A 27,140-nucleotide genomic window follows, 5' to 3' on the forward strand; every position below is an offset into this window, starting at 1 on the left:
AGAGTGGGCATCCTAAAGGGAGAGAGAGAAATCGTGTAACCCATGATAACTCAAAAGAATTTTGGATGCAAATTCTTTCTGTTGGATCATCCTGCTGTGTCCTATCTTTTCTGTGAAATATGAGGAAAATTGTAGCTTTGCCAGGGTTTTTTCTGGTGGAGGGATAGGTTGTTTTTGTCTAGGCAAGGTATTGCATTTGCCTTTGTAATTTGGAAAGGTGGTTTAATTATTTTTAAGAAAAGAAAGAAATAGTTTGTGCATCGTACACTGTTCCATGTAAAGAATTCCTAATGAGTGGGAGATACATTCCTTGTCTGGTTCATTCATGTCTCCAGTCTGAGTGAGTGCTTATGACAGGTAAAAGCACACCCACCAAAAATATCCGCAAGCCTTTCTGGATGACAGTGAGAGGCTTCCAATACAGCAAAAGCCAAGGCGAGTGTATTTTTAGAGGAAACTAAACACTTGCCTCCCTTGTGAGGAAGAAGGTCACCACTCACCTCTTGGGTTTTCCTGCGAAGTACAATCTCCTGCTGCCGCTTCTGAGATTCTAGAGCTCGAATCTGAAACTGCAGGCACAGCATGATAAAAGTTATTAACAAAACCCACAGGCAGAGGATCTCAATGGGAGTGATGTCAGTCTTGACTTAAACGGAGACAAATGTGTATTGGTGTAAAAGGAATGTATGGAAGGAAGCCAACTCCTCCTAAACCACAATAGGTCTCAAGTTGCTTTGGAGCACAAGAGGGGAGAATGCTGCTGCTCTCATGTCCTGCTAGTAGCCTGAGTTGGCCACTGTGAGCACAGGACGCCACACTAAATGGTCCTCTGGTCTGATCCAAGAGACCTCTTCTTATGTATTTGTAGACACACAAGTTATTTTGTGAAGAGGGCTGAAGTGAGGCAGGCATTAAATCACAGCTTCGCTTTGCATGATTGCTCTGATTATACTGAGCGTCTTCCCCTCTCCTGTCCACAAGCAGTCTATGGGGTTTTGTAAGCTCTACTAGGAAGAGGCTTCTCAAAGCATGAGCAGCCACAAATGGTGCTCTTGCCCACCTCCTGCCTCCTCTGCTCCTTCTTCAGCTGGGCAATCTCCCGGTTCCTTTTCGTCTCTGCCAATCTGCGCCGCTGCTGCTCCTCACGCATTTGTTTCATCAGTGCCACCTGTAGGGCACAAACAGACTCAATGCCAAGCATAATAACTGAGAAGCTGGCTTGCCCCAGTGACTATCTAGGGCCACTTTCCCCAGTTGGGTGCCCAAGCTGGGTGGGCTGAGGGTGGGAATCCAAAACACCCAGAAGGTGCCCTGTTGCTTGAACAAATGAAGAATTGCAATTTCCCAGGCAAGGTACCTTGGCTTTCTTCATCTCTGCCACTTCTGCATTCAGCTTCTTCAACTCTCGCTCATATCGCGACTGGTTCTTGAGGAGGCGGGCATGCTCCTTCTGGGCTGCCTGCAACTTTTGCAGGTCCCTGTTCATCTCCCTTAGACGCTTCTCATAATCTGCTTTGATCTTGTTCGCCTTCTCTTCTGTGTAGCATTCCATGGAACCTGAGGGAAAGAACAAAGGAAGTATGTAGATCAGGAGGGATGGACTACAGCTCCCATCATCCATGACCAATTGCCCATGGTGCCTGGGGCTGATGGGAGTTGGAGTCCCAACAACATCCAGGGGGCCACAGCTTCCACATCTCTGATGCAGATTTTAAGTACTGTACTCAGTGCCAATGTCACTGATTACACTTTAAGTGTATGGGTAGAAATGTTGCTTAAGCAATCTTTCCACCCTTGTATCACAGCCTCGGTTGAGAATCCAAATGCAAAATCTTTCATTATCAGCAAACAGATGCTGTTCGAACTGTCAAAATCCAATTTCACCCCAGCGGCATGCCCTTACTCAGGTTTTGCAGGACCCTGTCCCTCTCTTGCTGTGTGTCACGGATCTTGTTCTGCAGTAGAATCAGCTTCTCCTCATACTGGTGCTTCAGAGTTTGCAGGCGCCGCTGGCTGTTCTCCAGCTCATCTATTAGCTTCTGTTTGATCTCAATCTCACAGGTCAGGTCAGCCAGATCAGCTTGGAAATTTGCTGCTAGATAAGACACACATACACACACAAAAAAAACAAAAAACCCTTCACCATCTTGAAGATAGTGGCATCTAAACTTATTACAACCTCCACTAAAGACTAGAATAAGTTGTATCCCTTTTATGGAACTGAATGCTAAGAGAAAAAGCCTAGCATATGTACAGGCATGTTTTTTGTGCTATTAAAAGGATTACAACAGTAGTTCCAGGTGGAAAGGATGGGGGCTGTGGATTCAACATTTCAAACCCAAATGAATTAAAGACCACCCCCTCCAAATATCCTGAAGACTGTGTGTGTTGTATTCACCTAGAGACTGCACTAAGAGTCATCAGCCTTTCAACACTTGCTGCAGTAGCTTACCCTTTTCTTCAACATCCGAGTCAGAATCCACCAGGCTTTCTTCACTTCCCGAATCATCTTCCTCCTCCTCCTCCTGGCCGCCTTCTTCCTCACAGCCACTCTCATCCCGTTCCTCCTGAAAATAGAAGGTACAGTGATGAGAAAAAGGGGAGTGGTGATGCAGCTTGTTCCAAGGAATTGCAGTTCCAACCCTGCCCAACTTTTGGTTGCATATGGCAATCTGCTTTCCTTGGTTCGCTAATTTGTTCCTATGGCAATCCTTAATTCAATGCATTTTCACTGCTTAGGAACACAGGCACCATGGCAATGTTACTTCTTACAGTTCATACTTCCTTTCATGAATCCAACCTTCTGTTCTTCTAGTTGACGAATTAGCAAAACACTAGAAGATCAGCGTTTACCATTGTCCTGGACATGGATTCAGAAATCAAGCCGGATGTTGGGAAGTGAAGGCAAAGAAGATCTAACACACATCACCAACAACTCAATCAAACCATGATGTATTTTTCCTGGCCATTCATCCTACTAACTTCCAAGCCTTTGTCTTTCAACTCTGCTCTTCAAAGCAAGGACCCTAGAATGTAATCCCAGTGTACACAGTGGGCTTACTGCATTCCCAAATGTTCATCTTAAATATATCAATATAACAACCCCCTGCCTCCAAAACAAGAATCAGTGCAGAAATAATGTAAAGACTGTGCACAGTCAAAATTATGCCTTTAGCAGTGCACTGTTATTTCCTCCAAAAATAAACAAATGTGTCAGTTTTAACCAATTTATTTAACTTTATTTAAATCAAAGAATGCTTCCATTTTGTAATGTGCACAGCCCCAGGCTTTTAAGAATCCAATGGCATCCCACAGAGACATTCGTGTTTTGAGACAGAAAAGCAAGACATACTTCACCTACTTAAAAAACACACCTATTTGTCAGCCTATTCTGCTCCATTTATCCAAGGGCGTTGGATTAAAGAGAAGCTTGCATTTCTCAGAGGAGATGGCAAGGAGATATTTTATTGAGACTCAGGAGCCTAAGGAATTAGTATGGCAATTGCTGAGGTCAGGAAACGTTTGAAGCAGATGTTAAATCTGGCTGAAGGGAATAGCACTTGAGATGTCCTTTACGGCCAGTTTCTCATTATGCTGAAAAATTGCCACAGGACTCATCCTGATGCCACCAAAGGCCAGCAGTAAGTTTGGCACCCTTAATAATTGCTCAAAAGAACACAGAAGTTGTATGCAAGAGAAGGGCAAGATCTCTTACCTCTTCCACCTCATTCTCATCTGTCTCATCCACCTCATTTCCCTGCTGCATCCTCAACCTCTTCTTAAACCCTTCTTTCTCTGGGCTGCAGAAAAGAAGGCAGTTTTACATGAACATCTGTTTCTAAATCATTCATTTTTATTCCAGATTGCAGAGTCACAAAAACAGGCCGTCAGGGCAGCTAAGAAAACAAACACCACTCTAATTACAACAAATCAAAACAAAACATTTCATATGCATAACTAATGGGAAGGGGACATTTCCATTGGAAACACAATCATTTGCCTCTTCTGTGCTTTTTGGCTAAGCTCTTTGCCTGCAGTCACTCTCACAAAGCTTTCTGCAAGACAGCAAGTATTTACCATCCTTGCAATACAGAAGGGAAAATCAAAGCTCAACACAGAAAATGGTGTTGTATTGTAGATCATGAGAGCTGCATTACAGGAGTCTCATAGAGTGAGAATGATGGAAAACAAATATATTTTGATACTTCTAAAAAGTTCTGAAGGCCCAGCAGCCTAACTAGAGTAGAAGGGTCCTGAGCAGATGCAAGACAGAGGAACCCATTTTACCTTTTCCTTCGCAGCTTAGTCTCCTTCTTCAACCGTTCTATATCTTGCTTGGCCCACTGGATGACTTCTGAGGCCTCAGCTTGCACAGAGGAGACAGGGCTATTTGAAGCTCCCAGCCCAGGAGATGAAGATAAGCCCAGGGAATAAGGAAGCCTAGAGGAAACTCGTGATAGACCGCGACGCAGTGATTCATTCATAGCTTCGCTCTCCAAGAGCTTTGTCCTACAAAGAAGACAAGAGATAGCAGTCACCTCATAGTGTCCATTATATACTGAAGTCCTGACATGAAGACAGAGACAGATTCCTATGGGAACTGTGGGGAGGAGAGTATCTGCTGGCCCAGAATCACATGGATACAAGTCCATCTGATGCCCTCATTGAGATGCAATTGAGTAAGGGACTCAAAAAGACCATAAGGGAGGATGCTCAGCTCTTAACTCTTGACAGCACACAGTTTCATTAACAGGAATGAGCAGGGCCCAAAAGGCAGTATAATGTTTAATCTCTTGACTCAGCAGAAAAGAAAATCTGAGGGGGGAAACATTCGGGGGAGTGGGGGGGGGGCTGAGAAACCTTCTAGTTATGATAATTCTTGATGTGAGGGGGGAAAGAAGATGGAGTGCTGGGGGACACACACTCCTTCCTCATGATGTCTACAAAGCAGTTATCTCGGATAAAGGGAAGGGGCCATTGCTCTGCGGTAGAACACATGCTTTGCAATGAAGAAGACCCAAAATTCAACTCTTGACATCTCCAGTAAAAAAATGAAGCCCAAGTGCAAGGTGCTGGGAAGATCATGGAGTGACACTGTCAACTGGAGCCATTTGTACTTATCAAATGCAAATTTTAATATCCTGAAATTCTGTTAGTCAGAACATCAGAAAATCAAGGAAGTCATGCTACTACTATGATTCTTTGACATTCTGAAGCAGAATATTCGACTACCATATTACTTGCATCTGCTTCTATCCCCCCAGCTCCATGCTTGGCTACCTGCATCCCTGTATCCCTCCTATCGCATGCCTGGCCAGCAGGGGGCTCATGCTGCTGCATGCTTGTGTACTTGTGGCAGCTTCAGCTGTTTGTTCCTGCATCTGTGGCATACTGCTGCAAGTTTATGTGCATGTGGGACCTGCAACTGCTGCTCTCAACTTTATTGCCTTTGTGTGGCTGTGAAAGCCACCACTGCAGACAAAGAGGTTATTTTAGTCACCTTTGTTTACAATGCCCATACCCTGGGAGGGCACAGGTGAATTTATAAGTACCACAAGTCTCTTATATCAAAGGGTTCTTACTTTTTTATTATTATTAACGATTTCTTACTTTACAAAAATACGTGCATTGTCTCTTTTTTAAAGTTGTGTTTTCTACAGATCAGTTTCATTTGTTGTGAGACATTAGTGTTGCAAGCAGTATTAGGTTGGGAAGAAAAGAGGGGGAAAGAGGACAAGAGGGGATCGTGAGTGGGGTGGGGTGGGCAATGCTTCTATTCTTTTCCTTAGTGTATGTGTGGGGTTTTGTGTCAGCATCACTTGTATGGGTTCTCTTATTATTTGCAAAGGGTTGTTTCTGATCCTAAAGTGCTCATCATTTGAAGATTACAGTACACAAAGGGCAAGAAGCCACAGGGGTGAAAGTACTGGCTTAGAGCTACTTGAATAGCCACCAGTTTAGAAGTTAGATATTTTTCTCTTTCAAGAAGGTATGGCCACTTGCAAAAAAAATAAAAGTGGGTGGGGGAATCCAGAGGACCACTCCATCTTACCTGAGCTCCTCTATTTCCCGGATGTAGTTCTGAATCAGAGCACCAATAGCCTCGTTGCCATCACCTGGGAGAACAATGACGCAAAGACACAGAAATTAAATTCTAAACAATAATGGAGAAAGCTAGACAAGAGCAAGCAAGAGCCCAAAGAAATCAGAGAAGCCCAATTGCTACGGAAAACAAAAGCAGCCAGGCTAAGCATGCTTCACTGAACATATGGCTAACATCATGCACAGTTCGGTCCTTCATAAAACCAACCCTGAAATCTGTAAACGCAATTTTTCTCTTTTGACTTTAAAGAATATGTAGTGCCATTTGTATGCTGTCTAATGAAATGGTCTCAAGACCCCAACCAGTTGCCCCTCTCAGCCTCACCTGCCTTGGCAAGAATCAAGTTGGCTTCTTGGCTCATTAAGTGTGTGACACGGACATTGATGGCATCAATAGCTTCTTGCATGGCCTTCACACGCATACGCAAAGTGGTGTTCTCCTTCTGCAGCATGGCATTCTCCTGGAACAGGTCACTATAGCCTTCAGAGCCATCCTCTCCAATGACACGCTTACCCTTTGGAGACAGAAATGAATGAAAACACCAGTAGAAAGGGCTGGAGAGAACATGGACTGGGGTGGAAGACAGTCGCCCTGTGCGCATCCCAATTAAGGGGCATAATAATCACAGTATACGTCAGTCATCTCAAGCCTTCTGCGTGTAATGGCAGTCTTGCACATACAGGAAGGCTCTGAAGTTGGGGTACTTTTCAAGTATTTTATAATCCACCTTCCTGCAGAAATAGTTCAGTGACTGCCATGTTTATCAAACCAGCTCTTAAAAGAGTTGCATAAAAGATTTATATTTATGTTTATATGCCAGTCTTTGATCATTGGGGCTTCTCAAAGTAGAGCATTGCATTTTAAAAGACAGTAAAATCTATCACCTGAACTTTTTAAAAAGAGATTAAAAGACCACCAATAAAAGTGCACCACAAGCAACAGCTTGTGGCAAAATCATGCAATGGTGGACTTTGGGCTCTCAAATTTCAGCGGTGCACTATATACTGGGTTTGCTCTCTCCAAAGTAGGTTGCTATCATCCCTATTTTGAAGATGGAGAAACTAAAGCTTAAAGAGACCTGTCAATGTTCATCTATAGCAAATCATCTGCAGAATTAGAACTTTTCAAATAAAAAAAGGGAGTAGGCCAAATATGGCATTGAGATATTTTCTCCAGGGGAATTTAACTGGGTGTGCAACATTCCTAAAGAGAGGGGGAGAGAGAAAACCACCACTAGGGACAAGGGACTTCAAGTCTGAAGTTGTGCCACTCAATGCAAAATGCTCCTGACATTTCCTTACCGCCTTGTACTCCATGAGCTCCATCTGAAGGCGAGCAATTTCAGCTCGCAGGGCACTGATCTGCTGGCTCGTCTTATCCTGGTTCACCACCACTTTGTTCTTGATGTTGCGAGCTCTGTTGGCATACTTAAGGGTATTCAGGGTCTCCATAAAATCCCGATCAGAAGGGCTCACACAGGCAATCATTATGGTTTGGCTACAAAGGTGGGAGAACAAATAAGGTCAAGCACAGGAGGGCTGCTAGTCTCCCTGCCACATCAGCTACTTCCCAGGGAGAGTAGCAGTGCAGAGGTCAAGCCATTTCCAATGCTGGCAGTCTGGCAGCTCAAACCAACCAGCTGCAGAGGGCTCCAATTTGTTGAATGGTGAATCAGAGTTCAGACAAGAGTTCTGAACAAGCTTGCCCCCCCCCACTTGCCTTGGGCAAATTACCAAATAGTCTGCCAAACAGAAAGCAGGAGTTCCCAAATCCAAAAGGCCATGATAAGACAGACAAAGAACATGAAGGAAATTGGGGGGGGGGGGAGAGAAGGGCGGCTGTAAAAGGAAACAGACTAGAAAAGAGGGGGAAAGAAGAGATTACAGTGATCCCATGTTAGGAGGTACAGTTGCCAGAATTCTGGATCAAAAACAGCTTAGGCATATTATGTAAGCATCTATTCTGCAAAAGCCAATAATCACATTTGGAACCCAGGAAGAAATGAGGCCCGGGATGTGTTTAAAATACGTTCCTTGGCACATCTGCTGTGGCCTTGCCTTGGGACCTCTCATTAAGGGCTCCCATGGCCAGGCAGCATTAATTATAACACACAATCCAGACAGCCTCCTCACCTGCAACCCCCAATGCCAGTAACCCTGCAAAAGCTACAAACAGCTGTTCTAGTGCCTCTTTCTATTACCTGTTGCCACCAAGGGAATCTTGGAGGAGCCGAGTCAGCTTTGAATCTCGGTAGGGCACATGCAAGGCTCTCTTGCTCTGGTCCCCAAGGGCGCTGATGACGTTTCCCAGTGCTAGCTATCAAGAAAAAGGACAAGTCGGCGAATAAGAGATGGACACTTTCCCTTGTGCCTTTATTCTGGCACCATACATTCCTCATAGAAAAGTCAATGCAGCTTCAAGCAGTTATTCCCTTTTTGAGATCACAAATCAGCCCCCCACCCCCACTTACTGGGCTGAAGCTTATACTGGTAGACACCATGACTTTTCCATTACAGGGATGAACCATATAAACCACATAAACTTTGTTGCTATATCACCATGACTGAACCTTAGTCTACAGAATCTGGCTTTCACAGAAGCATCCATCCAACCAACCCTAGAGAATCTCAACTCATTTTTAAAAAGATACAAGCACCTATATTATACCTGTATTATACAAGCTTGCAAATGTCACTGTCACTTTCAGACTATACTATAGTTCCATTTCCACAATTCCCTGTCTCTTAAATTTTCAGTGGCTTCATGGACAGAGACTTGCCCACCAAAAACAACATAGATTTCATGGCGTATCCATGGGGTCAGCAACCTAAGGCCCAAGAGCCACAAGTGGCCCCCAGGGGTTGTTTAACTGGCCCACGGGCCGCCCTCGAACTAGGCCGCCTGCTCATCAAGTCCCTGTGCACTGCGCTAAACCAGCGCAACACAGTGCGGGGACTCGCTTCAGTGTGCGTGCGCTCTGGACCATGGAAGGATCTCCGCTGGAGTGAACTGGCCCAGACAAGGTAAACCTTGCCGACCTCTGGCATATCCCATTCCATGAAGCCTGCATGCTACAACAAAAAGCTCTTACATGCCTAGACCAAGCCATGGCTTGTGCAAACTCCAAAACAGTAACAAAGGTGCTGGACAATACTTGGTTTGCCAGGCAAAATAGTACAGGACCTGGCACTTGTTGTCGTATCCAATGCTGACCCATTTGTATGATAAAGGCCATACCAAACCACAGTTGATGGAGATCCCTTCCTTGGCTCTCTCGCCAGTTGCACCAGTCCGCTTCAACCTCTCTGAGCCAGCCAGGTCAACAAAGTGGAATTTGGCTGTTCGTGTCTCATATTCACTAGAAGGCTGGGATCCCTCCAGGAGACTGTTGGAGTCTCCATTCACCTGCAATCGGAACACATCCCAGAATCATTTCCCGAGTTGTAATGGATTCTGCAACTGCTCCACCCCTGTCCTCCCCTTCACACGTCCTTACCAAGTGTACAGGGGAGCAGACGCGCATTTGGCAAAGGTAGATGGTGAAGATGGCATGGGAGCGAGAGCTCTGGACATTCATCTGGGTGCTGGCTGTGGTTCGAGAGAGAGCTCCCTGCTTCAGGCACTGAATCAGCTGCAGGGACAGAAGAGATTAGGGATGGTGGTTGCGCTTTCTACCAACATGCACACACAAAAGCAAACGGAATCATTTTTCAACCTTGCTTGAACAGGCGTACAGCTTCCTGCTGGACACTATTTCATCATTAGCTCTTGCGAAAGTCAACCCCCTACAGGACTATAACAATCAGGATCCAGCTAGATCTGACATGCAGTCGTGTGTCTCTTTCTCCTGACAGGGCCGGAAGGGAGAGTGACGAGGCGGCCAGGTTGGTAGGGTTGTTCAACTCTGTCTCCTCTGGATTTTTCTCAGCTCAAAATCGTACACACTCCTAGCTCCAAATACAATTTAGTACTTTGTTGAGGAGGTGTTAATTATTACCATTGGATCACTTTTATAAACTAAATTATACAGCGACAGAAAACCTGGCGAGACAAGATTTGCAAATTTATCTGAACTTACAAGATTTCTTGGAAAGACTGGCTTTCTTTGATAAAGTCATGACTGTGGTGCCTGTTTTCTAATGCTTCTAATTGCTTCCTATTTCACTGTCAATATGTCAATGACAGAGATAGTGAGATACTGATTTTGTCTGTTTCTTCTTATAAATATGCAAGAACACACAAAGGAACATACACAACAATATAAATATTTATGTATAAGTAATATGTCTGACACACAAACCCCTCCACTGCTTAGGCTCAGGCATTTCAAGCACATGAACCACAGCTCTGTGGAGGGTAAACTACAGTTTCCAGTATTATCTGGAGGAATTCTTAAAATGTATTTTAAGTCTATGGTGTGGTTGCAATCCATGTGCACACGCACACACGCACACACACACACACACTCCTATTGAAGATTCTACTTCAGGCAAATGTCCACAGATGCTTATCCCATAATAAATTTGTCTGTCTTAGTTGTTTATAATTGAAAAGAAATCCAGTCAACATTATATAAAATTAAGCTTGTCCAACAAATGCACTAGCAGTTTAAAGCGCATGCCAAATAAGACACCTAAGAATGGAGATCTGGGATTACCGTATTTTTTGCTCTATAAGACTCACTTTTTCTCTCCTAAAAAGTAAGGGGAAATGTCTGTGCGTCTTATGGAGCGAATGCATGCTGCGCAGCTATCCCAGAAGCCAGAACAGCAAGAGGGATCGCTGCTTTCGCTGCGCAGTGATCCCTCTTGTTGTTCTGGCTTCTGAGACTCAGAATATTTTGTTCCTTGTTTTCCTCCTCCAAAAACTAGGTGCATCTTATGGTCTGGTGCGTCTTATAGAATGAAAAATATGGTACCTATTAAATTAAATGACGACATTTGTCAGATTCAGATGATAGCACAAGAAAGCTTCATATGTAACATACTGAACTGAGACAAACCCTTGGGTCCCTCTAGCTCAGTACTGACTGGCAGAAGATCTTCGGGATTTTAGACCGGGGTCTCTCCCAGCCCTACCTGGAGATGTCAGGGATTGAATTTGGGATCTTCTGAATGAAGGGTGCTGTACCACTCAACAACAGACCCTCTTCTCAAAAGGGTGGGGAGATACAGAAAGGGCAGTTTGAACAGAAACGTCTTTACATCCCTTTCAGGGGTCTTTATTACAGACACCCTGTATGGCTAAGGACTCCATGAACTAATAGAAAGAGAACCATTTTCTTAAAGGTCTGGAATGAAATACAAATGTGATCATCTATATCTCTCCATGCCACACTCTTCTTAAAGACTTTCAACTACCAAAATGAGGCATTTTTCAATACTGCAGAAATTGCCTTGGTGAGTTTTAAGGTATTGGGCAGGACAGTAGTTTCACTGCACATGAAGACCAAGCGCCAAAAGGGAAAATAGAAGGAGAGTGCCAGTGTTTCAGCTTCTTTGTAATTAAGACACTCTCTTATCTAAACTCTGAAACGATTGCCTAAGAGCTCTGGCAATATATGAACTGTGCATCTGAATCAAATGAAGGCCATGATATCTAGAAACTCACAGCGAATTATGGGAAGAGATATTAATTTCTCACTGTAAGAAATAATTAAATGTTCAATTGAATTGTGATAGTTAGAGTTCTGAAAAGGGCTTTTTGGTCCTATTTGCATAAGCAAATTATTTCCTATATTTTTAGCCTGCTTTTCAGACAAATTATTGTCTCTGAAAACGACATGCATCAATTTAAAAAAGAAAGTGACACACAGAAAAAGCCTGCCCATCAGGTTTGCAAACTGAAAAAAGACACATACAAGAACTCAGTGAAGGAAAAAATTATGAGAGGGGCACATTCTATATGGATTGCTAGATGGTGTATATTCCTTAGTCTTTGGGGAGGTGGAAGTATTGTTTGTGCTTGGGGCTCCTGCTGGAAAAATTGTGGTTCAAGGGGAGCATTCTTACCCATGTGGTTGAGTTGGCTCAAAATTAAATATTTCTGGTATGGGATATTAAATATAATGACTTTAATTACTAGTTATGTATTGCCTTTCAGGGCCAAAGGAATTCTGACTTGGAATATTAAAATTTCATATTCAAGAAAAGCATTGTCATATCTATTGATGGTTGCTAGGTTATTCATTGCAAATGTCTGGAAACATACAGAAATTCCCAGTGATTAAATGTGGTTTAAAAAGATACCAGACCCTAGCCGTTATGGAGAAAGTGATGAGTATCTTTCAAATGAGAGAAGTGAGGATTCATGCAGATAAATTCACTAGAATAATGGCAGCTGTTCATTGCCTTCCAGAAGAATCACACTCATGAATAGATATTTTCAAATATGGATTGTGAATTAGTTGATTTGTTTTATATTGTGAATGAATTTTATACGGTATTTGCAGGTTGTGTGTGATGGTGTGAGCTTCGTCTTAACATTCAGGAACTATATTATTTACTATAGAAAGATCTATGCCATCATGCAGTATAAATTCCCAGAGTGGGAACTTCTGTGAAACAAAACCCTTTCCTGACTGCTATTGTCTTGCAGGTGGGAAGGGGTGGCTCTATCTTCGTTGCTGGTGGAAAAGAAGTTTTACGCATTACATAAAATAATAATCGTAACTGGGGAAATAGATGCAGGACCTGCATATAAATTCTAGCAGCTCTCAGACTCTGCAAAGGAACAAAGAGACTATCTACTATCCAGGATCACTGTGATAACAAATATTAGTGAAACTCATAATGCTCCCAGCCATATTCTATATTCCAATATATAGGATATTCTATATTCCAACATATAGAATAGCAGCTAGAAAAAAGGGATCATCATTTCCACCAAGGGGGAGAAATGTGGAAAAACCACCAGAAAGTTTAAGGAGGATATTCCGCATTATTAAAAGCAAAATGCATAAGAATTAGAGCGCTGACTCATGGCTGAAAAGTGGGTTATGTTATGGACTCCACCCAAATAAAGCACGCAAACAACTGAGTTCTGCCATGCAGACTGGTAGCATCTGCAGTGAGATCAGGATACAATTAAGCAGCAGCCTGAAACACAGCTAAGGAATTCTCATCTCATAATGTTTCCATGGGAAAACAGCCATGGCTTATTCTTGCAGCACATACTCAAGATCACTTACAGCTTAGAACTCTTTAACCACCTCATAAGATTTGCACCACATGCACACCCACTGCAACACACCCACTCACTTACATTAGACGCATAATGATGGCTGAAGTGGAGACTGTTATCTTAAGCCCTCTCCAGGCATTCAAAAAACTCACGAGGGCATAAACAGTTGAGTGCTAGTAGAGCTGCACACACCAGCGCTGCCTCCAATGTCTCTGCTGGCTCCACCCAACCTGCCCCCAATGTCCCTGTTCCTGTTGGCTCCATCCAACAGGCTGAACATGCTTAGAATCCCACAATCAGGAATGCCTAAAGAGGACTTTCATTGAACATGGAATCAAGACATTGTAGCTACTAATTAACATGAAACACAAAGCTGAGGTCTAATGTATGAGGAGTTGGTCACGTACCTCGTCCTGCGAGCCAATGAGACGTGATGTGACACCTGTGGTGTAGATCCCACCACTGGTATCTTCATGGATTTTGATGTTTGACTTCCGGTGGCGGCAATCAGGGTCTCGTGAGCTATCAAAGAGGTCCAGGATCTCTTCGTTATACAGCTGAATAAAGACATGGGTGGGGGGTGGAATTGATACTAGGTTCATTGATTCATGAAGGGCTCCACAGGTACAAAATGATAGAAATGGGTATTTGGGCTTGCAGTGTGCCTTGAAGATCAAAGCAGGGCTTGACATTTAGCTAAGGATTGGCCCTGTTGATTACAGCATGAGAGGTTGGTTCTGTAGTCAACAGCAAATCTGCAATTCTCTTCTAACAGGAATTCGAATCACAGCAATTTTATGGGGAACAGGGCTAGTAACAGGAAGAAAAACTGGAAGAACTAGAGATTCATAATCGTCTGGAGCAATAAATGTAAAAGCTGCATGGAATTCTTCACTCCTCTCACCACTGACAAGCCTACCAGAGAGATGAAATCTTGTTGGCTGAGGCTGCTGCATCCCCTGACAGAACAAAGCAAGCAGGTCTGCATCATTATTGCAATCTGTTGACTGATGCATGAATCAGCTGCATTTCCTCTATGAAAATGTTTACTCATTGTCAAGGTCAAGCGACGTCTTTAATGGGTCTTCTGTGCATGATAGCATAGTGGTGGTATAAAAGGAAGCACGTGCCAAGTTCTGCCCCTGAGTGAAGGAGCATCATGCCCCCTCATATTCAAATGCAAATTCTAATTTAATCTCCTTCACTTACTGTTGGATGTACAGGCATGCCCCATGCTGTAATTTGTATGTTAACCCAGACCCAGATTATATTGTGCCCCTACACTGCACTTAAAGGTACCCCTGCCCGTACGGGCCAGTCGTGTCTGACTCTAGGGTTGTGCGCCCATCTCACTTAAGAGGCCGGGGGCCAGCGCTGTCTGGAGACACTTCCGGGTCACGTGGCCAGCGTGACATCGCTGCTCTGGTGAGCCAGCACCAGCGCAGCACACGGAAACGCCGTTTACCTTCCCACTATAAAGCGGTACCTATTTATCTACTTGCACTTAGGGGTGCTTTCGAACTGCTAGGTGGGCAGGAGCTGGGACCGAAAGACGGGAGTTCACCCCGCCGCGGGGATTCGAACCGCTGACCATGCGATCAGCAAGCCCTAGGCGCTGAGGTTTTACCCACAGCGCCACCCGCGTCCCACACTGCACTTACTGCTGCAGAAATTAAAGAAGAAATTAAAGAAGCCCACTTCATTCAGTAGCCTCAGGCATACCTGTATGTGAACTTATGCCCTCCTTCTCACACTCCCATCTCCCTACAGACACCAAGGCACCTACCTCCAAGAACTGTGCACTGACTTTAAACTCGGGTACTGGCACACCCTGTTCCTGCGCTGCCCGCTTGCGCTCCTCTATGCCAGAGAATAGGTGGGTAATGGCCCGTGGAATTATGCCATTCTCATCTTCGGAAATGTTCACATCAAAGCCGGTTCCCATGGTGTACGTCTTACCTGCACCTGTCTAAAAGTAAACGGAAGAGATGCTTTATGAGAGCCCAGCTTCACTGTGAGGTGGTGAAAAAATGTAAACACCAACAACTGGGAAACACTGGCCTGCGAGTGCTCCAACTGGAGAACAGCCTTTACCAAAGGTGTCATGGGCTTTGAAAATGCTCAAACTCAGGACTAAAGGGGGAAACATGCTAAGAGGAAGGCACACTTGGCAAACCCTCACTATGATCGACTCCTGCCCAGAAAACTATGTCCCCACTGTGGAAGGATGTGTGGATCTAGAATTAGCCTCCACAGTCACTGTTAAAACCGTGTTTATGGAAGACAATCTTACTCGGCTACAAGTGATCACCAAAGAAGAAGAAGATGATTCCCTGGGACTCTCCACTACTCAACTCTGCTGCTCCTTAAACCCACCACACAGAGGGAGGTACCTGAGCAAGTTTTACTTAGAGGAGACCCACCGAAATGAATGGACCTGTGTAAAACTTAAGTTGAATAGAACTCAGAATCTTTACAAACCCTTCATTGCACTTTATAATTCCAGTTCAGACACTCCATTCCCCATACTTATCCTGGTTATTCAGCCAGCTTAGAGTCCACGTACATCTATTGCAGAGCAGAGGGAAATAATATCACCATGGCAGGTAACTCAGTGTAAAATTAAATTGAGCATTGTATTCCATGCTAATTTGCAATTATTTTATTTTGTTTACAAGCCACTCTTCTTACACCTAATTAGTTCATTTCAAATTCTCTTCTACCCTTCCCAAGGGGGTGGTGAAAGCCAGTGTGGTGCAATGGCTAGGGCAATGGGCTACGACGTGGGAAACCTAGCTCCAGATCCTCACATAGCTATGAAACACACTGGGTGGCCTTGAGCAAGCCAATGTTTCCCAGCCTCACCCACCGCATAGGGTTCTTGGGAAGCTAAAGTGCCACTCCTGAGGTGTTGTCTCTTGGAAGAAGGGTGCAAACCAACAAAGGCTCAGCCAATGATTGTTGGAGGGGTGGGGAGAAACAACAGTGGGATAAACACAAGAACAATGTGATATGAAATGGCTATGAGATATGATATGGAAGAAAAGGAAATGATCCAATAGAAAAAATGATATAAAAGCAGAATATAATGCCCAGGCTAAAATATGCTATATGTTATAGTGTTGGACTAAGACCTGGGACACTGGGGTTCTGGTCCCCACTTGACCATGAAGCTAACTAGGCGACTTTAGGGCAGTCACGGTCTCTCTGCCTAACCTACCTCACAGGGTTGTTGTGAGGATACAATAGGTGGGGAGAACCATGTACAACACCTTGAGCTCCTTGGAGGAAAGGTGGGATATATAAGGGCACTAAATAAATTAAGAAGGACAAAGAAAGAAAGAAAGAAAGAAAGAAAGAAAGAAAGAAAGAAAGAAAGAGGCTTCGACAGCAGGACATTTCATTTTCAATCTTGCATGGCTGAAGTCCTGCCAGCTGAAATTGTGCAAATTAAATGCACACAAGGTAGAGACTTTAAAAGCTCTTTCTGCATCAGGTTTCCCCAGTGCAGAGTTTTTAAGGTCTTTGGCTTGTTTGGAAGGGGAGGGGGTAAAGCCTTCTCAGAAAGGTAAGGAAGCTCTGCAGGGGCAGTTCAAGTACACACATCTTTGCATGTACGTGCCATCTCTGGAACGTGACCCCCACACAACGTATGATCGTACTGTACTTCTTCATATAGTGCATAGTTTAACTATGCAAATTGCACCCAGAAGCGGTAGTAATGTCCGTCAACTTGGAAAATAAGGATATCAACGGCTACTAGACATGATGGCTATTTTTTATCTGCCTCTGCCTCTGAACGCCAGTTGCTAGGAGTCACAAGTTGGGCAGCACTGGTGCACTCAGGTCCTGCTTGTGGTTTTCCCACAGGCATCTGGTTGGCCACTGTGGAAGCTGAACCAAATGGGCCACTGACCTGATCCAGCAGACTCTTCTTATGTTCTCAAGGTTGGCAGAATTCTGATGCAAATGGTAGCCTGAACCACTGCACTAATGAATTGGGTGTGTCCACCAGCTACCAGCTGGCTTTTTGTCATCATCAGCATTAACTCCAGGTATTGCAGTGTCCTTGGGCAAGATACCTTCAGTGTGGCAACCCCATGTGTGGGCCCTCCTCCTCCTCCCCGCTGTCACCACTGCTCATTTGTTGACCATCTCCCATTGGGCTCAATCTGCTCAGCTTCCCAGAGGGATCAAGCAACACAAACACAGTGTGCTTATCTATTTCCTCACTCATTACACAAGACAAAACCTCTGAGGCTGACATCTTCAAGTGATCTCCACATTTTTTAAAAAAAAAAACAAACCAAAATTTTGTGAAGCAGCCCTTTGTTTGGTTATCATTGGGTCTCTGAAAGGTGATAGAAGGCACTCACTATATGTGAATGCACCAACCTTACAGAATTAAGGTCAATTTTAAAAATTGCAGTCAGAAGAGCTATTTTGCTGCTATTAATATTCATGCCTCTGGAGAAAACCTCTGTTCCAGCTGTTCAGATGCAGCATATGTCACTCTTAATAAATATCTATGACCAAGACAGCCTTCAGCAGCTAAATACTGGAGAAACTTGTGGGGTGACTGGCAAAAAAATCTTGGGAAAGCCCCAGTGTGGTTCTTCAAGTCACACCAATACATTGGGTTGTATTTAATTTAGCACTCTGGTTTCTCTTCAGATCATATAAATCTTTTGCCTTTTTCAATGTAGCACTAAAGAGATTTTCCCATCAGTGCAAGCATTTCTGCTTGTGCAATGGAACAGGCTCTTCTTCTCCTGCATGTTGTTCTAATGGATCTCCCCACCCCCACCCCAGCAGCAGATTTGGGAGAGAACAGAGTAACATGGGGGGAAATCCCATTGTACCAGCTTCCACTAACCCGCTGGCTTGCTCTGCTTCTCTAAGCAAGTGTCAGAAGTGGGTTTCACCTTTTCTGAAGGTTTAAGAAATTAGTTTATAATGCAAAGTATCAACCCTTCCCCCCAAAACTGCACTTACATTTCCCCACTATCAGCTCCCCTCAAGCCACCACCATCTTTGAAGCAATTATTTCACAAACATAAAAATGTGGTTCCATCTATGGGCAATTTGGCCTCAGGAAGCACCTGTAGGGTTCTGAAGAGGTTTAGATGTGCACCCACTGAATTCTAGAATACGGTATGAAGGCACGTGATGCAGCAACTTTGCTGGTCTGTGCTTGGATAGCAGGCTACCTGGGAACCCCACCTTGAGTTTGATGTTGAAAGGAGGAAAAGATCTAAGTGCACAGAGGCTTAGTAACCACCATACAGTAAAAGCACATGGTTCCCTTCAAAGAATCATGGGAACTGTAGTTTACCCCCAGGGAGCTACCACTTCTAGTACCCTTAACAAACCTCAGCTCCCAAAATTCTTTGGGTAGCAGCTTGTTGGTGTATACACAGCCATAACCTGACCCCCAGAATAAATTCAGCTTTTCCCTTAACTATCAGCAATGCAGACAACAGTCATGACTGTACTAATACATGTGTGATCCATTCATGGCAAGCACTGCACATGGAAATACAACCTTGCTTTCCCCCAGGTATCTGCTGTGTCCTCTTCCCACAGCCCCATTGTCACCACTGTCTCCAGCACTCCACAGATGTACTCCAACCAAATAGTCATTTGCAAAAAAAGAAGAGCAGGAAAGTAGCTTCGGGAGCCTGTCATAGTTCTGTTTCCTAGTAACAACCACCAAAAAAAGTCAACCAACCACTAGTAGTGGTTGTTCCCTATTTTTTCCCTCTTTCAGACAAAGACTGTTCCATGCTAAATTAAGATGATAAACCTGAAAAGGCAACGAATACTCTGAACAGCTCCTGGCAGAGGTTGTGAAGACGGTAAAGGAGCCACCTACCTGGCCATATGCCAACACAGTCGCATTGTACCCCTCGAAGCAGCCCTCGATGAGTTTGCTCACACAGGTTGTGTAGATTTGTTCCTGCCACGTATCCAGGTCGAAGACAAAGTCGTAGGTAAAGGCTTTGTCCTTTCCCAGGAGCACCTGGGGTTCGCCAGGTGTCACTGATGTGCAGATGTGGCATCCTTCTATCTTCTCCTTTGGCATCTGAGGACGGATCCTGGAGAGAAAATGGGGGGGGGGGGAGTGAAGACAAGTTCCCTTTATTTTGCAAGCCAGGAATGGGGAACACTTATCAGCTGAAAGTATGATAAACCCTGGTTTTTGACACCTGAGGTGTATATACTTAGGACCACCCATCTTCTTTCTTTGATTGGAAGTTGTTTTAAACACTGTGCTTTAATTATTGTCACCCACCTGTCAGGTTGACACTGACAGGTAAATAACAATGATAATGATAATGATAATGATAACAACTCCTTCATGGGCAACCTTCCTGAGGCTGCATATCAGTGGTAGAGTGACAAAACTGGGTGTGGTCAGACACACAACTCTCTCTGTCCAGGCAACAAGAGGTATGTGCATCAACCAATTCTGCAGCTACACTAAAGAATTCATTAGGGAGGGAGATGTCACATCCAGTAGGTATTCCAGGGCACAAACACCACAGAGGATTTGGGGCCTTAGCCAAGACACCAAGTTTAATATTGGTTGAATCCAAGTAAACAGATTCTCATGGTGCATCCCTGGTGTACAAATTCTGAAATATATCATATTTGTAATTTAATCTGCATGCTGCCTTTCCATAGTTAAAACCATGCTCAAGGTGGCTTACAACATGAAATGATTTACATGATTACAAACAAAAGTAGTCATAAACAATAAGGAAAACATATCAAAAAGTACACAACCATAATTGAACAATTTCAGCATAAATCATTATAAGATCTAAAAATAGAGAATGTATTGACTAATTTCCGTGCAAAACAAAGCAAACCTCAAAGCAGTTAACAAAGTGCCATATATAAGCTTAGCACTATGTTAGTAATGTGGACTAGCCAATTTGCTATTTTAAAAAAACAACCAAAACAGAGCCCCGTGGAACCTGAAAGACTTATCAGCTTTCAGGGGCTACTAAAGACATGAAACGTTAATCTCAGTTGACATGTTATATATAGCTGCACACGGGTGTACACACAGAAGAGGTGCAAGCAGAAAGGAGGAATTTTAAACAGAAGGGCTAAAGGCCTTGAAATGCAGGAGGTGCATCAGTTACACTTCTATGCAGAGATCAAAATGCAGACGAGATAGATACAGTGATTCATGTGTTATCTCAGGGAAGGGGAAATCAGTATTTTCTATCATGGACTCCAGGAAAGGGGGTGTGGGAAAGAGGGGAGAATTAGAACATCCCATCCTGTCCATGGCACTCGGGAGAGCAAAAGGAAACGAGACAACAAAAACTGCCTTGCATTCTGGTGCCCAAAAGCGAACAAAGCAGCTCCTTCCTACATCTGCTACTTGTACAGATCCTGCTCAGCTACTTGTACAGATCCTGCCCATGCGGCGTTTGTGCTCAGAACCAAGGCTCTGGACTTTTGTTTCCTGGAACTTCAAAAGCTAGCACCACACAGAAGCCACTTACAAAATTCAGGGGAGTTTCAAAATCCATTTGTGATATGGAATGGGGTGGGGTGCCAGATCGGGGTGAGGCCTTCTGTGCCAAAATAAAATAATGTCAGAAAGTCCTGCTGGGGATCCAAAAGACCTTTGACAAAATGAATCTAATTCAACAGGTTGTGGTCTTTCGAGCTGTTCACTAGGAAGGCTGTAGCTGCTAGGAAATCATCTCCATGATGGGCTGTTAATCATAAAATCAATAATGGCTTAGAGTCAAAGGGCAGCAGGTTGATGAAGGCCGGCTTAGGCTCTGAGGGTGGGGAACATATCCAGTAGGATCAGGCTGTCTCAAAAGGCTGTTTAATGCCCCCCTTTACCTCAACCCACCCCGCCATCCCAGAGCGTTCACCACCCTACACCACCTGCACCTAGAAGAACTGGCAGCTTTGCATTAGAGAGATGGAAGCAGCTAAGCTATTACTCCATGTAACCCAGGCTTAGCGAGTCACAAGGTGACTGGTAATAGCACTAACATGACCTGGCAGGTGTCACCCTTCTGAGCTGTTATGTCATAGCTTGGTGAACACAAGAGCGCCACAGGCACAATAGGCTTTATTCATCCAATACAAGGACCTCACAAATCCGCATTAGAAAAGACCCATTGACGGCTCATTCCACTCCAAGCCCTTTGGCCAAGCTGCTGTCCCTTTTTCCTAGCAGGAGGGGGAAATAAACTGGTATTTCACCAACTGGCTAGCTTAACCCTGCTGCATGTGGGCTGGAAGTATTAGACAAAAACGAGGGTCACGCCAGGACTTGCTTTAACACCCTTGCTGTGGAGCCATCTGCCATTACCTCTTCATTAAGAAATGGTGAGGAGATGCGGTGGGATTTAAAGGTCTTCTAAGCATTGCCCACAAGAGGGTGTTGGGGCCTCAGCCTCAACCCAATCTCAATCATGTACATGCAGAAGGCTCTCTCAGCTTCAGGGTCTGTCTGAAGGGTGTCTTCCAAAGACTTCAAAATCCACTTGTTAGCAGTCAATAGGAATTAGAAAAGGCCAGAATTAGAGAGGTATCTCATTGTCATAGGAAGCTGACTGACTGTGACTGACAGTGGCCCTCCAGGATATTGGGCAGGAGCCTTTCCCAGCCCTAGCTGGAGATGCCAGGGATTGAACCTGGGACCCTCTGCATGCTAAGCATGAGTTCTACCACTGAGCTACAACACTTCCATGAAGATCAAGCGAGGAAAGCTTTGCACTAAGCTTGTTGCCTGGCCCACAGCAACTGAAGTTATCCAAGCCCAACTTCAAAAAGCAACCTCTCATTGGCAAAGGTAGGCACCTGACTGACAAATAATCAGCTGCTTTGAGTGAGGGGGCAGATGACAATGGATAGCACCCCATCACTGGAAGTGTGTGCTACTCCATGGGGTGGAGCACCACCAATTTAGTGTCACTCTAAACTTTTGAGTCCTGCAATTATCAGCTCACCTTTCATGCAGTCTTGCAACTGTGTACCAACAAAACAAACACATAGTATATGGTTGTTAGACAGAAGCACTGTCTGCTTCACCAGAGAAGAATTCTTGGCAATGTCATATTCCTGACCTATAAAACTAGAATGCATGAAACCAAAACCCAGATGAGCCGTCCTGGCAGCAATTGCTTTTTTGACCTTTTAGCACCCGAATCATCAAGCGATGCATCATCTATCATCTCTTGAAATTGCTGATGCTAACAAGCCACTTCCTCTGTTCCGAATAGTTTTTTATTTCTAAAGAAGCTTGATTTCCATTATTATTATATAATGGCAAATTTTCATTTTGGTATTTCCACCAACAGAGACACTCTTTGAACAACTGGGTGAGAGGCATGGAAACTTTCTTCAGTGAGATGCTATTTGTGCAAACCTGTGTTCAGCCTCCTCTCCTCAGAGCCAGGTAAGTTGCCAAGAACACCAGATCTGATGCTTTGTGGAAGAGGCATACATTGCCATCTGGGGCTCTAGTCAAGCCCATGAGTATGGTGGCATCGGGTATGTCTGACACTGACAGTCACAAGACTGCAACCTCTAGCGAGAGGTTTACCATGTGCCAGCAAGCCCACGTCCACTTTGCAAAGGATGTTCAGAAACGGTGGGGCTGCTCCCTTGGGTAGGCTGCATATGAGCCTTTCTGTGCCTCCAGGATGGAAAAGCAGCAGCCCCCATGACATGATTGCCATGACAACCGAGTCTCGGCAGCAGGAGGAGGGAATGAGACAACCCAAAAAGGGAACACACACTGACACACTATACAAAACACCACTCGGGCACTTTCTCCAGTGGCCCCGACACACACACAATGGCCTGGCTGTTTAGCTCCATCAGCAAAAGCCAACATTTATAGAGAGGGGAACCAATTGGGCTGGCATCCAAAGCACAAATGGGCTCTAGTCTTAAGAGTGAAAGCCACAGCCCTGAGGCCAAGAAGGAGCTTTCCCCCTTCCCCACCTCCTTGGCAGCCTCGCTACATAGAAATGTCTGATCCAGGAAGATTCCCCACAGAGAGGATTCTGTCCTCTTATTTCCCTGTCAGCCCAGACTCTGTCCTAATCTTGTTTTTGACAGCAGAATGCATCCTAAAACTATCCCTGCTAAAAACAGAGATCAGATTCTTTCTCACATACGGCTAGTACAGCGCTGTGCCTAGCAACTGCCCGCCAGTAATGAACAGCCTGAGTTGTGAGTGAGTTTATTAAGAGCTTTGGCTCACTGTTTCATGATCCACCATGGAGGACGTCTCCCTTCCTTTGCTTTCCAGATAGGATAACTTGGGGACTCTTGTTATCAACATAAGCTGCTCATTTCCCTGTTTTATTCTGCAGCTGTTGAGAACTAGAAACTTAGGAAGCAGAGAAGCACAGTCCAGAACAATTTCAAAGTTAAGTACCTAACTGACATGGATAGAAAGCAAGCCAAGTAATTGGAGAAAAGCCTGAGCCTATCAGACTCAATCAGCAAATGCTTTTTCTTGCTACTCAGCTTGAGAGAGACCATTAGCTCTTCTGTAAGAGCATTAGTGCTATCCTGAAAGTGCCTGTAGGAAGCCATTTCTGACTTCATCAAAGAAATGGGTAGTGGAAGTACCGAGAGAGAGCCCGGACTTTCAAGCACTTTTGCTAAGAGCATACGTAATGAAGGAAGAGTCTAGAAATAAGCACGGGTTGCATCACGCCAGAGCAACGAATATGGCTCAGTAGACCATGTGCTTTTATTTCCCCTCTCCATCACACCTTCCCCTCCTCTCATCACAAAGCACACAGAGAGAGTGAAACAGAAGGAAACCAATCCACACTATGGAGGATAATGACACAGGGAGTTGTGCTGACCATGCTTCTCTTGATATATCTGCAATAGAAAATCTAGCTAATGTTCAACTTTATGGGAACGAAAATTAGACCTTTCAGTGGCAGACATAGCTATGTACAGGGAATGCCAAAGCATACTTTTGGAGATTTTTCGGTGTGTTTGTGAATTTCCATCTAGCCTGGAGTCACGAATTCCTTATTTGGTAAGAGTCAGCCTTATCTTTTATCACTTTTCAGGGAACCAAGCGCTTTTCAACAAGGCATTATGCTGATATAGCAGTCAGCAAGCAAGGAAGACTTTGTTAATAAACCATACAGTACTAACTTTCAGGACTGCAATTTAAACATATATTAGAAACCTCTCTCCTCCCATGAGTAGGGAGCACCTGGTAGGGTACTCCATATGCTCCTAGCATGTCTCCATGCAAGTAGGAGGAGGAGTTTTGATACACTCCAGCAGCTATTACTCTGTGAAGAAAACAATCCCACATTTCCAGCTGTATCAAATAACGAGGACTGAAAGAGACAATTTCCTACATCAAGCCACCAGGCTTAAGCAGACAATTAAGAAACATGTTTTCCATAAAAGTCAGGTGGCGATCTGTTTTAATTTTTGTGTGGTTTTTATTGCATTGTAATACATGTAGACTATACATGTAGACTGCTTTGATGTTATGAAATTGCAGTGTACAATTTTTTTTATTATTATAAAAGGATAAATATTTTGGACTTCGCCCAAATGAGGGAAGCGTTTCCATTAGCAGCAAGAATAAAAGATATTCTCCTCATTAAAACCGGCTGTAGAAAATCGGCATCATTTTGCCATTACCGGCCTGCAGACTTCTACAGCCACTACTCCAAAAGGCAGGCCCCCTGGACAGGGCAGAGTAAGGCAAGACTTTATGAAGGGATTCAAATTTCAAACAGAAACAAATGTACACAGCTGGGGGGAGGGGGGGAGCTGGATACAAAAGAAGGAAATTAGTGTTTTGTTTTGAATTACCCCTGCCAGTTTTACACTAGGGGGCTTGTTGGAGGCCTCTGCTTATGGGCGTCCTTGAAGGCCAAATAATACTAACCCTGATCGATCCTATACGGTGGTACCTTGGTTTACGAACTTAATCTTTTCTGCAAGTCCATTCTTAAACCAAAGTGTTCTTAAACCAAGGCGTGCTTTCCTATAGCAGCCGGGGACTCAATTTACAAATGGAACACACTCAACAGGAAGCAAAACATGTTCTGCTTCCAAGGCGAAGTTCACAAACCAAAACATCTACTTCTGGGTTTGCAGCATTCTTAATCCAAGTTGTTCATAAACTAAGCTGTTCTTAAACCAAGGTACCACTGTACCGGCACTGCATTACAGAAAAGAAGGCCTCAAAAGATCTCTCTTTCAGGATATTTTCACAACCTTAGGGAAAGGAAGTGCTTCATATGGATTCAGCAGTCTACTTTCCACAGGGCATTATACTCACAAATGCTTCCAATTAACACAGACTATAAAAAGCGGAGAAATTCTGAAGTAGGCACTCAGGGCAGCTTCTGCAATCTATAAAGCAGCTCTCATTCAGTGGTACAGTTAGGTAATTTGGGACTTTGCACTTAAAAGTCTTATAGGCTGGGGGGTGCCCCTCTTTAGATGGATTTGTGAATTACTTCACTTACTTAAAACTGTGGTAAGCCAGTCCTGCTGTATTTGGAACAAGCCCCTGGACTTTTCTGAACTGCCATCGCCAGGGCTCCTACTCCCAACTTCAAATATAGTGTCTTACCATTATCAAATGCACCAGTTGCATGCAGAACCACATTTGTATCATTTTTACGAATTGGAACAGAATTTCCGGTGTCACTCCCCAGTGTCACACTTCATGTCAAATGTAAGGACAAATTATGATATAAGGGACAGCTGGAGTCAGAACAACTAATATTATTGAATCACTGTACAATTCCAAATCTTTGCCTGGATTAGTCAAGGCTATGAAGTATTCTCCTAATGATACTAAAATACAGATTATACAGCAAGACAACAGATTCACTGCAACTCATAAGAGTTCAAGAACCAGCCAGGTCCTTTAAACAAATGCTCCATCTTCCCTGGGCATAATTCAACATGTAAGAAGATCAAGGAAGAGGCTATTTAAGCCATAATGTCCATGACCAGGGGACTATTACCATGAAATATAGATTAGACAAGGCACAAATGATGAGGCTTCAGGGTCCCATTTATCACGGGAAGAGCTATTATCACCCCAAATGTAGGCTGGGAAACAGGAATGGCAGATACTAGCATAATCTGGGATGGTTGCATAAGAGGCATAGCCTGTCTTGCTTCTAGTGCTAGACTTCTGAATTTTGCTCTTCCACTGGATAGGGCTACATTAAGGGTTTTCCACACATCAGTATTGGGCTATATTTATTTTATTAGGCAACTGGACCTGAAGCATCTATGCCAGGAACCCCCAAACTCGGCCCTCCAGCTGTTTTGGGACTACAACTCCCATCATCCCTAGCTAACAGGACCAGTGGTCAGGGATGATGGGAGTTGTAGTTCCAAAACAGCTGGAGGGCTGAGTTTGGGGGTGCCTGATCTATGCTAACAATGTTTAGAAATGACTGGACAACTCAAGAGTGTCTTTACAAGGGACATTCTCTTATAAGAGAGCAAAATTTTCTTGCATGGCTATAGAACCTAGTTAAACCCATATTCTTAAAACTGCCAATGTGTCTCTCTGACTTTAGTTTTCTCCCCCCCCCCCCCCCCCGATCCTCTTAATCCATTCTGCCTTGCACCATGAAGACAACTCTTCCAGAAAAGTCTGTTTATATCTTGTTTATATTATGATCTTTGAAGAGGACATGCCCATTGCTCTTATTCTTCACAATGAGTTTTGATCAGCTTGCATTTTTAATGCAAACAGCTGCTGAATCATGTCACCCAAGCGATACAAATTGAGCAAAATGGCAAAAACTAGCACCATTTGCAAATGATTTTGCTTCTTGCAACC

General features: G+C 44.0%; 1 protein-coding gene across 6 annotated transcripts in view; it reads right to left on the reverse strand.

Annotated features, from left to right (window-relative positions):
- Window positions 1-27,140, reverse strand: part of KIF21B (kinesin family member 21B) — a 66,100-nt gene that overhangs the window by 21,904 nt on the left and 17,056 nt on the right. For 4 of the 6 annotated variants that reach the window (XM_028733920.2, XM_028733918.2, XM_028733923.2 and 1 more), the window contains exons 2-17: window positions 19,161-19,383; window positions 15,072-15,254; window positions 13,693-13,842; window positions 9,600-9,734; window positions 9,341-9,508; window positions 8,304-8,419; window positions 7,405-7,600; window positions 6,428-6,617; window positions 6,053-6,116; window positions 4,288-4,509; window positions 3,716-3,800; window positions 2,453-2,567; window positions 1,904-2,095; window positions 1,358-1,557; window positions 1,061-1,168; window positions 501-569 (exon numbers count right to left, since the gene is read on the reverse strand). In XM_028733920.2, coding sequence (XP_028589753.2) covers window positions 501-569; window positions 1,061-1,168; window positions 1,358-1,557; window positions 1,904-2,095; window positions 2,453-2,567; window positions 3,716-3,800; window positions 4,288-4,509; window positions 6,053-6,116; window positions 6,428-6,617; window positions 7,405-7,600; window positions 8,304-8,419; window positions 9,341-9,508; window positions 9,600-9,734; window positions 13,693-13,842; window positions 15,072-15,254; window positions 19,161-19,383 — 2,416 coding nt within the window. The remainder of the gene's footprint in view (window positions 1-500; window positions 570-1,060; window positions 1,169-1,357; window positions 1,558-1,903; window positions 2,096-2,452; window positions 2,568-3,715; window positions 3,801-4,287; window positions 4,510-6,052; window positions 6,117-6,427; window positions 6,618-7,404; window positions 7,601-8,303; window positions 8,420-9,340; window positions 9,509-9,599; window positions 9,735-13,692; window positions 13,843-15,071; window positions 15,255-19,160; window positions 19,384-27,140) is intronic. The other 2 variants (XM_028733924.2, XM_028733919.2) reach the window with 1 other exon arrangement.

This window comes from Podarcis muralis, chromosome 5, assembly GCF_964188315.1.
Source record: "Podarcis muralis chromosome 5, rPodMur119.hap1.1, whole genome shotgun sequence".
Taxonomy (NCBI): domain Eukaryota; kingdom Metazoa; phylum Chordata; class Lepidosauria; order Squamata; family Lacertidae; genus Podarcis; species Podarcis muralis.